Below are 13,265 nucleotides of genomic sequence, written 5' to 3'. Positions count from 1 at the left end.
TTCTTTTTCTTTTTTCTTTCTCAGAATTAGATATTCAGAGCATTTTTCTAATATTTTGTGAAATAATGTAAGTTCCTCAAACATTATTATTTGTTTATATGATAATAAATGGATTTAGTTATTCATTTATTGTATCAACAAATATTTGAGTGTCTACATGTTTCAAGTACCAGGGTAAGCCCTAGGGACAAAATAATCTCTCAACAACCTTAAAAGATATTGCTGAAGGCAGACCTAGCAACAATAATTATGATGTTGTGTATGAAAGTGCTATAGTACGGATGTTTACAAGATTTCAAAAGTCCACAGAAGTAGAAAAAATCTAACCTGCCTGGGATTGGGTGAGAAGACTTTTGAGAACAATAACAACAAAAACGACCTTTAAGCTGGATCTTAAAGAAACATATGTCAGATTAGAAAAGGGAGAGCTATAACACATAGCTTTAATGAATTGTCTTGGAGTTATGGCAGTCCAAAGGTTTGGAAAACAATATGCTTGAAGGGAAAAGTTTTTGAAATATGTTCTAGTAGTTTTCTAAAATAAAATTATTACTGTGGCTTATCATTCCAAAACATATAAGCACATTTTCATTGTATGAGGTTTTTACAATTTTAACATCTCATAAATCAGGATGGGACTTAAAATGAAAGGTAGATTAGTATTGTCACAGGTATACACACAGCAGCTTTTCTTACTTACAGGGCATAAAATCACGGTGTATATTATAGTTAATATTGTCCAAACCGGGATAAAATATAGTTTTATACTCGTATCCAAAGGTACTTTCAAGAAAGAATAAGATCTTAGAGGGAGCTTCATCTTATGACTCAGTGGCTGACCAGGCAAAGCCTCTGCAGCCACCATTTTAGGGAACAGCTGCATATGCTGCATTCACTTCTCCTCTTAGAGATCTGGTGAGTGACTAGTTGAAAATAGTGATAACGTCATAAATTACTTTCTTTGTTTCTTCTCTTTTCCTGATCTATTTCAGTTTTGGCATCAACAATAAATAATGGGTATCATATATATGCTTTGATATGGACTTAATCATAATATGCAACAGCTGCCAAAGAGTGAAATGGCTACATGCAGACAGAGTAATGAATGAAGGGAAACAGCTTTGCTGGTAGTTAACCTATGTTCCTTATGGAAGTAATTGTGCCCATTTTAAAGGAATTTGGTGTTGATTTAGTAACGTGATAGTTTTGGGATTCAGCCATGCATTTTTCTGTGAAATAAATAGCAGTGATACTTTTTTACTTTGATAAGTTCTAATTATCTTCACTGGATAATCACGACGGAATAAGGAAAAGCTAAACACTTTTTTGGTTTAAGAAAAATGTAGGGGTTAGCCGGGCGAGGTGGCGGGCGCCTGTAGTCCCAGCTACTCGGGAGGCTGAGGCAGGAGAATGGCGTGAACCCGGGAGGCGGAGCTTGCAGTGAGCTGAGATCCGGCCACTGCACTCCAGCCTGGGTGACAGAGCAAGACTCCGTCTCAAAAAAAAAAAAAAAATTAAAAAAAATAAAAATGTAGGGGTTATAGATGTTGCTGCTTCTTTTCTCCATTGTCAATGGCAGCAAATTATTGCTCTTAGTAAAAGAGGACATTAACTCCAAGAACTTAAACTGCAGTGGCCCATGTGATTGTAATGCTGTCCCTCAGTAAGGTGAATAATCTGGGAAAAGATTAACTTCACAATTTTATTAATTTCTTAAGGTGAATACACTGTTCTGATTTGTGAAGTTGTCAAGTTTCATGTTAAAGTAATGAAAGAAGATAACTGTACTAACGTTAAAAAATAGATTTGTTGTGAATTCATTTAGGGGATGATAACAATAATAACTTATATAGTTCGAAATTTTAAGGGTAAACATATAATTCTATGGATTTGTTAGTTAAAATACTTACATAAATCTCTCACATCCTGAATTACTATTATCGAACAGAGATAGATAATATAAAAACAAATACAAGAACAAAGTTTCTTAGTGGTATTTAGAAACCCTGCTGAATTATTTTTTTACGAACAAGTTTCCCCCATAGGCCAAAAAATAAGTTACCTTTTAGAAATAATAATGATAATTAAAAACTGGAGTCATTTTAACCAAAGGACCTCATGTGTTGGGAGGAATCAGAAAGACTTATCAGAGTTGAGCTAGAATTATGACAGGCAGATATGGAAGAGGAAGGAATTGAAGATGAGGAGGGCATTCCAGACCCCCCAAAAGACACCAGTAAAGTTAACGACATAGAAAAATGCAGCTGACATTTGTGAGGCAATGACGAGGACACCAATGTGCTTAGGACTTTGTGTATACTTCCTTTGATGAAGTGGGATGGAAAGAGAGAAACCTATTTCTGACAACACTAAAATGAAACAAGATAATTAGCCAAATTGCTCTATTTAATCAAACCAGCTAATGTCCATGACTAAGCAACAGGTTAATAGAATTGTTCACTGAATTTATGTACACAAATAAGTAGCTCAGTCAAAATATTTCTAAATATAATCTGGTCATCTTAATTTCTTGAACTTCCACACATAAAAATTTTGAAGTCCTACACTTCTGAAAGTTAGAGATTCTTTCATGGAGTATTTTGCCTAATGTTTCAACTGTGAACAGAGTTTATGAGAATTTTTTTGAAATCACAACCTGTATTTTGTGTCAGAGACTTTAAATGCTATTTTTAATGTACATATTAAATAGAAGCATTTCAGAACTACAGGGAAAAGTACTTGGTTATTTTATTAACATTTAAAACTTAGGAAAAAGCCTGTTCCATCTTTGTAAGAGAAAAAGCATCTTTGAAATGCTCAAATGATAGTAATCTTCCATCCACTCCAGGAAATGTACTTTTACAATTACAATTTTAAATACGGACAATGGGGATATAATATAGAATTCAGCACCAATAATTCTCATAGTAGTTTCTTTCAGCAGTATATGCATATGATTTTAGCAATATATGTACCCCTATACAAATTAGGGTGTCAGTAATATTTATGAATGATTCCACAATTCCAAAAGCCTTCTTTTCCTCTTTCCCTCAATAGCTAATTAAAACAAAACAAAACAAAAAAATCCCGTATTTTCCAAGTGAAATACAAATAAACTTACAAATTTAGAGTAGGCTGAAGGAACACAATACCTAATCTGGGAGTTTTGCCAAATCTTTATTTTAATGAACTTTATGCAGAGATACAGTAAGAACATTATGCTGAAAATGCAGAAATCAACTCAACATTCTTTGTAGGAGGACCTTTTAATCTACAGCATAAAAAGGGTTAATCTGAAATGCAAACTGTATTTGCATTAAAGATGCTTTGCTTGCCATTCAATAAGCTTTGTTTTAATGGCAAAGGCAATACTGACTTTGGGCGAGTACTTAAACTTTATTGTGGAAATAAATGACATTGTTCTAAAAGTCTTCCAAGACAAGAAAAATATGCTTGAGAAGTTACTGAATTTCTCATTTTCTTCGCTAGAACAATTTTCTACTTGCCTTATATTTTTAGGGAATAGTTTGATAAAATTAAATATGTTTTCCCCCCACTAATAGCAAAACCCTAAACAATCTTTCAACTATTTTTTTTTGCATGTTATAGTTAATGTATTTTCATTATGCTTAATGCACTTTTAATAGTCTCCTATGGCAAGATGGTATATTAAATGTGGGAATAAAAGATCCATGATACCTCCTTGAATTTTCTACAGTGCCTTTTATCTGGGGGCTCAAAGCACTTCACACATGTTCTCATTCAGTAGCTCCTTGAGGTGTAATATATGCATTTTATGGGCGAGGACACTGAGGTGGAGAATGACTAAGGGAATTGAGGTCATTTCCAGAGCTCACACTAAGCACCACCTGGATGAGCATTCTCTCCCTCCAGCCTGCCTCCAAGATGGCTGCATTGGCTTCATGGGACCAAACACTGATTGCATCTCCACTAGCCTTTTCCTTCACGAACTTGTCTCCCTTACCTGGACACCATCAGATGCAGGGATGTAACTTGCCCTTTTAAATGTGTCTGTCACATTTCTCAGGATCTCCACAGACATCAGAAGATCGCCTGCATAGAAATTTTTTCTCTGAGTTAAATCCAGTAATGTCTTGGTCACCTGGGACATTCCATCACCTGCCAGCATTCGCTGTCCCTTAGCAAGGTGCTCTTTAATCTGTGATGGTCAAAAGAACAGAGCAAACATCAGAATCTTCATTACCATTTATCTGAATAACTTCATCAGACAACTTTATTTAAAATTGCTCGGTCAACTTAAAATAGCCTTGCAATGCTTGGGAGGATTTGAAAACTGTAAATTGTGTGTATCCCATACTCAGATGGATAAACATTCAGCATGCAAGAATTAATGAGTGTATACTTTTCGTCAGGCTTGACAAACTTGCCATTTCTAGTTAGAACACACAATTCAACACATTTGGGAAAATGTGTATTAATTTAGGTTCTTAATTGGAGTAAAAATCAAAAATACTTTAGCATGTGGTAAACATGGGGGACTGTTTAGTAAGGTGTGATCAGAGATGGGAGATTATAAACACTTCAAAAATAGCCATTTTTACTTACAAGCTGAGCTTATTAACTTTTGCCTTGCCTCTTAAAATGAACACATCTTTATAGAGCAGCAAAGAAAGTTATTAGCAGTACAATTTTACTTAAAATATCTTTAAACTTTGGAGATTTACTATGACATGATTGAAAACCAGATTGCTTTAGCTTTATTAAAAGAAAAAAAAAACAAACAGCAAAAACAATGAAAAACTCTCTGCTGGGTCTTCAGCAAAGAATGAACTATTAAAATGCAAAGCTTAAACTAGTTTGATGGCCAGAGAAATGTGCTGCCAATTCTTACATTTGTTTGTTGTACAATTCAAGGGAGGAAAAATATCTTAAAATGCGGAAGAATAGTAAGGTAAGAAAGGGTAAAGAAAGAGCAAGAATCCACTATACTTTTACTTCTTTACTGAAAGTTTAATCTGTACCTTTTCTTTGCTAAATTTGTTATAAAATTGACTTTAAAAATCATGAAATAATAACGAACAGGCCAGAGAAACATTAAAGTACATTAATCGTAACTATCAATTTCCCATCAAGAATTGTGCCAACAAATCTTTTAAAGTAGGGCAGTCAATCTGAACTAATCAAAAAAGTATACATTTTCTAAGTATTATATTTCAAAAAGTGTTGAAATCTCAGATATTTTCCTTTTCTTTTTCTGTAAAGATGTCTAAAACAATTTTGGTAAAATAAAATTTTCAGAGACATACTTTATTTCCATTGTGTTATGCTAAAAGTCATAACATATTTAGGTACTTTACTTTTCCCTATTTTCTTCTTTCATTTCCTTTCATCTCTCTTTGGTAGCTGCCATCAACCGTGGACTAAAACCCAAATGATTGACACGGCATCAGTAATCCAGCTCTTGCCTATCTCTATAGTGTCAATGCTAATTGCTTGGTAATGGAGTGGTATTCACGTATTTATTCATGAAAGAGACACAGCACTGGGCAATAAGAAGGACATGAACCCTCAAAGTAGAAGCCAGCTGGTTTCTACTTTGTACCAGGCTGTACCACCAGGCTGAACTCCAGTCCTGCTTCTAAAATACTGGTAATTATTTGTAATTTTCTATTCAGGTCATGTGTTTCATGACTTCACATTTTTGCAATAGATATCCTACTCTCTTTTCTTCCATGGTATCTTGTTTAAAAACCACTCATATTTAGTTCTTTTTCTTCTAAATAACTAAACAGAGTTAATCAAAGCCTTCTCTTGTTATCTCTTATACAGACATGACTTTTATCACAGAGAATGGTAATTATTTGCTTAAATATTTTTCTGTCCCAATAGTCTTTCTGACACTTGAGGGTAGGCTCCCTGCCTTATTCACAGTCTTAGCAAACAGCATAGCAAAATTTTGTTGCAGTGAATTCAGTTTTTATGCCCTAAGTACACCTTTGTGGTACAATACAGTGGAATGGGCTTTAGAGCCAGGGGTGCCTAGGTTTGTGTTTCAACTTTGCAGCTTATTATTACTCATGTAATTGAGTTCACTGGAGACTCAGTTTACCATGACTCCTCTAAGATTTGAAAAATGGATCTATATATTAAAAATGTTTTAAAAGTCATTTTCTTAACACAATTAAACCCACACAAGCCTAAGATAATTAGCAGAAGCTAGAGCATACAGGAAAGCATATTGCTCTCCCACGGTCTGTGTGCCCTACATGCTCTAGTTCCTGTGGACTTCTTCCCCCTTCCCCACCATTTGCTGTGCTTTAGTCACACTTGTCTTTTTGCTCTTCCTCAATAACATTAGGTACATGCATATCTCAGGGCCCTTGTCTTGCTTTTTTTTTTTTTCTTTTTTTTTTTTTTTTTGCGGGAGTGGGAGCAGGGCGGGTGTGGGTGGTGGGGACCTTGAATAGTCTTTCCACAAGCATTCATATGCTTTTTGTCACCTTCTCAGAAAGGTCTTACCTGACTTCCTAACTAAAATGGAATCCTTGTCATTCTCAATCATCTCGTCAGACTTCATCGTGCTCAACCTTACCTGCCATTGTGCCATCTATGTCCTGGTTTATTCATTTTTTTGCCTGTGCCATTAAGATATTAATGTAAGCTTTCTGAAGGAGGAGGTTTTGTTTATTATTTTATTCCCATTATCTAGAAGTTTATTCAATATACTGAATGAATGAGTTAAAGGAATGAATGGGTTAATGAATCAACTTCCATCTATGCTTACATTGTTAGGTCATAGGATTAAGTTAGGCACACTTGAAAGACGTAACTCACTCATGGACATAGTCCATAGGAAACACTGGTAACAAATAGCATGAGACAAACACACTATGTAACTTAAAGAGGTAGTGCTGCTTCTGAGCTGAAAAAGGTCTGGTGCTCTAGCTGCACTTGTCCTTTTGCTCTTCCTCAATGACATTAGGTACAGGCATGTCTCAGGATATACATGAAGTATGAGGAAGGTTTTGAAGAGAAATGAAGCTAATAGAGTCTAACCTAAAAAAAGTCATAAAATTCAGTCCTCAGTTTTGCACTGGCAATGCAAATCACAGCTGTGATACTCAAAGCTGCAGAAGATTAAATTGTTCTCCATTAGGAATAGAATGTAGCAATGGTTGCCACGGTAAATAATTAATGTCTGACTGCCTCAAATCAGCCCTTTCTCTATTATTTTGGCAACCCATACCTGTGCCTGTGAGGGATTTAACCTGTACAGATCTAATGTATGCTTCTCCTCAAACAAAAACATCACAACATAGAATTGAATCTTGAGAAATAAAACATTTAGACATGCTTTTTTGCATTAAAAATAGTTACAAAAGGCACTGGATGGTTCAACTAATATGAAAGCCAATTTGTCACGTCTGGGTCAGCATCAAATCTGGCCCAAGTCAGTAGTAAATTAACGTCATTGCCATCTGACAGCTGCTTGGAAGGCTTATGTAGAATGAGTTGTTGTCAGTCCAGCTCTTAGCAAACAGGTGCCCAGATGACAACACCAGCTTTAACAATTGACACTGATTAGCATCCTTCCTGGCATTGTCGGTGAAAAGCACTCGGGACAAATACCTTGTAATATTTTCACACAGTGGTGAGACTATTCATTGCCTTTATACAGGGTATAAAGAATGTTTGAATAAGATATGTTTCTGTCCAGAATGTATTTAGTTGAAAGACAATTTCCTAGTTCTTGATCTTCTATCCACAACACGTACATACTGTGAAGAGCTCTCTTTTTTTTTTTTTTTTTTCCTTATGTCTACCCTTTCACCACCTATTTCCTAGAATGACATGTCCAAGTTTATCTGCTAGATTGTTTTCCATTTTTTCTTTCTGGATTATGAAGTTGAGAATCAATGGATTTGCTCATCTTACCTCCTCTCTCTTTCAAACCGTCCTTTATTTGCATTCTACTTCTCCTCCTTTGTTGTTGTCTCTATGGTTTAATTATAGGGTTATTCCTAAGATTTTAAATCCCATCCAATCCCTTCTTCAATATTTCTCTCTCTCAAAAAAAAAAATGGCCTGATATCATATATCTTATTTAAATACCAACTTCTCTTATTGCTACTTCCTTTCAACCGCTGTCTTCTCCCCAGTTCTCTTCAAAATCAATATCAGAGGTACAAAATTTGGTTTGAGCCCAACAACTTTTTAAGTTGTAAATTAAAATTTCCAGTTACCTACAAAGTATGCTTTCTGGAAATCTTGCTAGTATGTCATGTTTGTGCAGCAGTTGTAATCATAAAACCTAGATTTAAATTGTGGTTCTACTACGTATTACAAAGAACCATTGGAAAAAGTATTTAAATCTCTCCTAGGATGATTTATATGTAAAAAGGAGAAAATAATCACATTGTTATTATGATGGGTTAATATGAAAATAGAGGTTAAAGGTGGACATTCAAAAACTGTTTCTTCTTCTCCTAAATTCAAGATCCAGTTTCTCTAATACTAGCTTATGCAGTGTTTCTCTGCTCCATCCTTTTCCTATAGACATGAGATGGATCCTAGTATAGGTCTTCAGTACTTAACTTCCAGAAAGTTAATTCTTTCTTCAACTGAATCTAATTGGTTATTTATTCTATTCATTAATTTCAATGACAATATTTTACTTATAGAAGTTCTGTTTAAAGTTTTTCATATTCTTTAATTATTTAACTGTGATTTCTGTTCTTTCACATCTTAATGATTTTAAACAATATATTATAGTTTTTAAAATATTTTCTATTCTTTTAAATTTGTTTTGCTAAGTCTCTTGATTCCTGCATTTGCTGATTCTTCCTCATAATGTTTTGCTTCGTGATATTTATAATTATTGTAAACTTATATTCAGTGGGATATATTTATTTTTTGGGAGCCCCAAGTGCCTGGTTTGTGAAACAGTTGTTAGAGATGCTTTTGAGTGCATTTCTCTGGGAGTGGAACCTTCAGGCAGTTCATTGGTCCTGAATCAATTTATGCAAATTTTCATGTTAATTCCATCTGTTCTTGGTTCAGACTAGGAGTTTCCATTTCTGAAAGGAAATTTCTTCTTCTCCAAGAAACTCTGCATGAATTACAAATTTCTTAGACATATTGCAGGCCTGAGAATGCATAAGGTTTTTCTACTTCATGAGGCTGGAGCAGCAATACAGTGCTGGGTCATTGATAGAGGCTTGGAAGGGCATCACTGCTTGTGTGAGAAGTGTTGTTAGCATCCTCACGAAGGCTTTAGGACCTCAGCTCCTAGCACCCAGGGCTTATGTATGATCTAACATTCCAATAGCCTTTTCCTGTAGTTCTGGCTTTGATATCCTCCTGCGTTAATTTCCAATACCACAGGATTCCTAGGTCTTTCTTTTGAGAGAAGTTATAAGTCAATATTTGAAAATATATACTTCCTATAGTTTATGCAGAAGTCATTATGATCTATAATGGTCAGCTTGGTTCACCCCACTGCTTTATTATGACTACTACAGGTACCCTAGTAACAATCTGTTTAAACTTCTCACCATTTCTCCCTGCAATAATCATGGATTCTGTCTTTGCTCCCTGACTCATGCTATTATATTACTTTAAATGCTCTCCCAAAATCCGCTCCTTAAATTGTTCTCTCTCTTTTCTCCTTCACGAATTCTTTTTGGATAACTGCAATCATGATATGATCTCTATTTTCAGGCTCACAGAAGTAATCTTGCATATCTTATATCACTATAGTGTTTGTCCTGTTATCTTATCCATTCCACGGGAACATAAACTCCTAAAGAGCCTGTAGTTTCTTCTTCATCTTTGTTTCCCCTATAATCTCTAAAATACTATGTGGCACACAAAAGTACCTGTTCAAAGGGCTTGCTGAATTGAACTAAAACTACAGGAGGATTTTATTTTACTTTCAGCAACTGTAATCCACAAATGTTGGCAAGGTAAAAGCAGTAGTCCATAATTATTCAAAACAAAGAAATATGTAATAATTGGAGAACTTTTACATTTCCTGACAGAATTGTCTTGTAAACTATATCCAATTAATATAAGTAGCCAAATGAATTCAGAAACTTTAGAAATCTACAGTTATATACTTGGTACCTTTAGAAAATAATAACAACAATAATATATCATTCTGACTATATAGCAAGCATGGGAATACATGTTTTAAAGGGGTACCTCACTTGAGCTTTAAAACAATCCTTGGAGGTGCCATAATGATTCGCATTTACAGATGAAGGAGTGGAGACTTAGTAAGGTTAACTGCATTCTCCAGGATTGCATAGCTCCTAAGTAGTGACTATGGAGATTTGAGCCCAGGCAGTCTGATCCGTAGTCCATGTGCTTAGCTAATACTATATGCTTCACTCAGGTTTTATATGGTGCTTTCATTAGAAATTGTCAAAATGCTTATTTTGACAATATTTAAGTGTGTTCATATGTTTAATATTTTCAGAATATTTAAAAATCATTATCAACCACGTTTGTGTTAAGGAGAAATTCAATATTTTTCGTATGAAGAAACAAAAGACATGAAGCAACTCACTGGACTCCTGAGGTATTGAAAATTATTTGAGTAGTAGTTGTTATTTTGGAATATAATGTGTAAGCATTTCTAAAGCCATTTACCAATGCCTATAGAAGATTTTGTAGGTAGATTTATTCAAGTAGACGTTGAATAAAAACCTAAGGATATCTTAAAGACTCCATTTCCTTTGGGTAGTGTGTTTTGATTATTGTGATTAAATCATGGAAATAATTCAGAAAGGTTTTTTTTTTTTTAAATTTTCATATTTCCTTTTAAAATTATAATTACCAGCAATTATGCTTGCTCACTTTGCAACACTGTGAGCATTATTGCTCCAAAGAACAAGCCTTGAAAGTTTCTGTGTCATTCATATTTACTACTATTGAGAAGATCAACAGTGAAGGGGGAAAAATGAGTCTAAAAATAGTTGCTCTTCAGAGTTCTAGACTAAAGCCTCCTTGTTCTTTATATAGAAAGATGTGGAGAGGGTCACGGTTTAAAGAGTAGGTGTGTTTCTGAAATAACCTTATTCTTTTCTTTTCAAGCCTCCCACTGCCAGCCACAGTTGCCGCTATTGTGTGAATCTTAAAAAAAGGTTGATCATAGTTGCTCTGTGCAAATGACACATTTCAAACGTCATATATTTATATATTATTTTCAGCATCAACTCCTACAGTCCATCTGTAAGGTGTATTAAAGGCTTTCACAGTTCTAAGTGGCTCCAATTAAAAGATAATTATACATAGAGCTTTTTCATAAAGCAACAATCTAACTATACATCTTTTAATTTTGTTCGTAATTTGTCATTTCCTAAGACTAAAGTCACTCATTGGACAATGATATTTGATTATTTACAAATCTACCTGAAGTCTCCACAAAATATAGAGATTATTCTAGATGAAAAAGAAGATATACCCCTAGTTCTGGTAAATGAATATTTCTTAAGTTTCCCTATGTTTGATATGAAGAGTTTGTGTTCATCTCAGGGTTGCCCTCAAGTGAAAAGATCAAGTCTGAAAATAAAATCATTGTCTGGAGACAATATGATAGGGCAGATTTGGTACAGAATTTCATTGCATAAATCATGTATGTATCACACAGAACTCAGAATTGTGGGTTGAACAGCATTTGGCCAAAAGTGCTTTGGATATCCCAGTTTCTTGTCTGAGGAATCTCTGAAGTAAGAGATTGGACGGCATGGATTTGAGAACTGTAAATTATTGTTATGGGAATAAATTGAGCCATGGAGAACACTGAGTCTGGTATTTACTGTGCATATTTTCCTGTAAAACCTGAAGTTTCCAAAATAAGAATGAGAGCATAGTAAATTTGCCTACCCAATATAAACAATGGATAGCTTTAATTTCAGAGTTTTTGGCTAGAATTTGACAAAACTGCATTCCTGAGCAAAGGACATATGCAGGTGAGACTTGCTGTCTAAACATCAAACAAATCCAGAAGTTCTCATAAATATTTTGAGCCAGCAGCTGGAACTAGAGCATGCTCTATGAGCTTAAAACAGTATAGTGGCCACAGACTGGCGCCCAAGCTTTTAGGAACCTTCCCCAATCTGAAGCAGACCACTAAGTAACATGATGTTTCTCTATGGGTTTCTCAATTCTATTTCCATTACTTGACTCTTCTGGTTCTAGGGATTGTATATCAGTCAGAACAGCATAGATTATGCCGTGCTAACTACTTCAAAATCTCAGTACCTGAAAGCAACAAACAAATATTTATCACACTGCATATGCAACCCACATCATCAGGGAGGCTCTGTTTATTATAGTCCTTCAAGGGCTTGAGATGATGGAGGATAAAAGACCTTGCAATGGCAATGAATGACACTCTCAGGCCTGACATGGCAATGGTCACCTCCATGCACAACCAATTGACCAGAACTAGCCACACAGGTACCTAACATCAAGGGGGTGAGGAAGTACAATCCTCCCATATGCCCAGAAAAGGAAAATCAGGTATCATCTAATATGATATGTTTTGTGATGGTATGATGCTAACTAATTGTCATTTTACTTCTTTGCCTCTCTCTAGTGCCAATGGATTCATTCATCAAAATATCAACGCTGGATAAAACCTACCACAGTGCTTCTCAAACTTTAATGTGCAGTGAATTACAAAGAGCACTTTTCAAAGTTGCTGATTCTGATAAAGCAGGTCTGGGGCAGAGTCTGAGATGCTACATTTCTAACAAGCTCTCAGGTGCTGCTGATACCTCTGGTCCTCAGAAAACATTCTGAATAGCAAGGCTTTAACAAATTCCTTCCCTGCACCTGCATACAAGTAGCTCAACTTTGTTGCAGAAAAATCATAACCAAACTGACAGCTATACTCTAAATTCTGTATTTCAGACTTCAGGTTGTATGCAATGCAGCCTGCTAATCCTATTATATTTCTCTAATGGGCTTATTTTCAACCTTCTGGAAATTACTGTTTTATATCTTTTCATCTCTCTTGAAAAGACACATATTTCCTCCTAAATCCTCACTCTTAGCTAATGATCCTGCCTTATACTAAATGGAGAAAAAAGAATCCATCAGATGAAAACCCCATAATCTCTCCCACACAAAACCCACTAAGCTCTTTTCACTGTATTCATCTTTCCCATCTGCTTTCCTCTGGTTATAATGGAGAAAGTATCTTTTCTCCTACCAAAATCAGTTTTTTGACATTTGCTATGGCTAACATTTCTTTTTGCCTTGTTGGGTTTTCT

At 35.1% G+C, this 13,265-nt stretch overlaps 1 protein-coding gene across 2 annotated transcripts in view; it reads right to left on the bottom strand.

Annotated features, from left to right (window-relative positions):
* The window catches only part of ADGRB3 (adhesion G protein-coupled receptor B3), a 783,011-nt gene that overhangs the window by 400,070 nt on the left and 369,676 nt on the right, over window positions 1–13,265 (bottom strand). For both annotated transcript variants that reach the window (XM_010371613.2, XM_010371622.2), the window contains one exon: window positions 3,986–4,180. In XM_010371613.2, coding sequence (XP_010369915.1) covers window positions 3,986–4,180 — 195 coding nt within the window. The remainder of the gene's footprint in view (window positions 1–3,985; window positions 4,181–13,265) is intronic.

The sequence above is a fragment of the Rhinopithecus roxellana genome, chromosome 4 (assembly GCF_007565055.1).
Source record: "Rhinopithecus roxellana isolate Shanxi Qingling chromosome 4, ASM756505v1, whole genome shotgun sequence".
NCBI lineage: Eukaryota > Metazoa > Chordata > Mammalia > Primates > Cercopithecidae > Rhinopithecus > Rhinopithecus roxellana.
The sequence above is the reverse complement of the archived record's forward strand: the minus strand, read 5'-3'. Positions and strand labels throughout refer to the sequence as shown.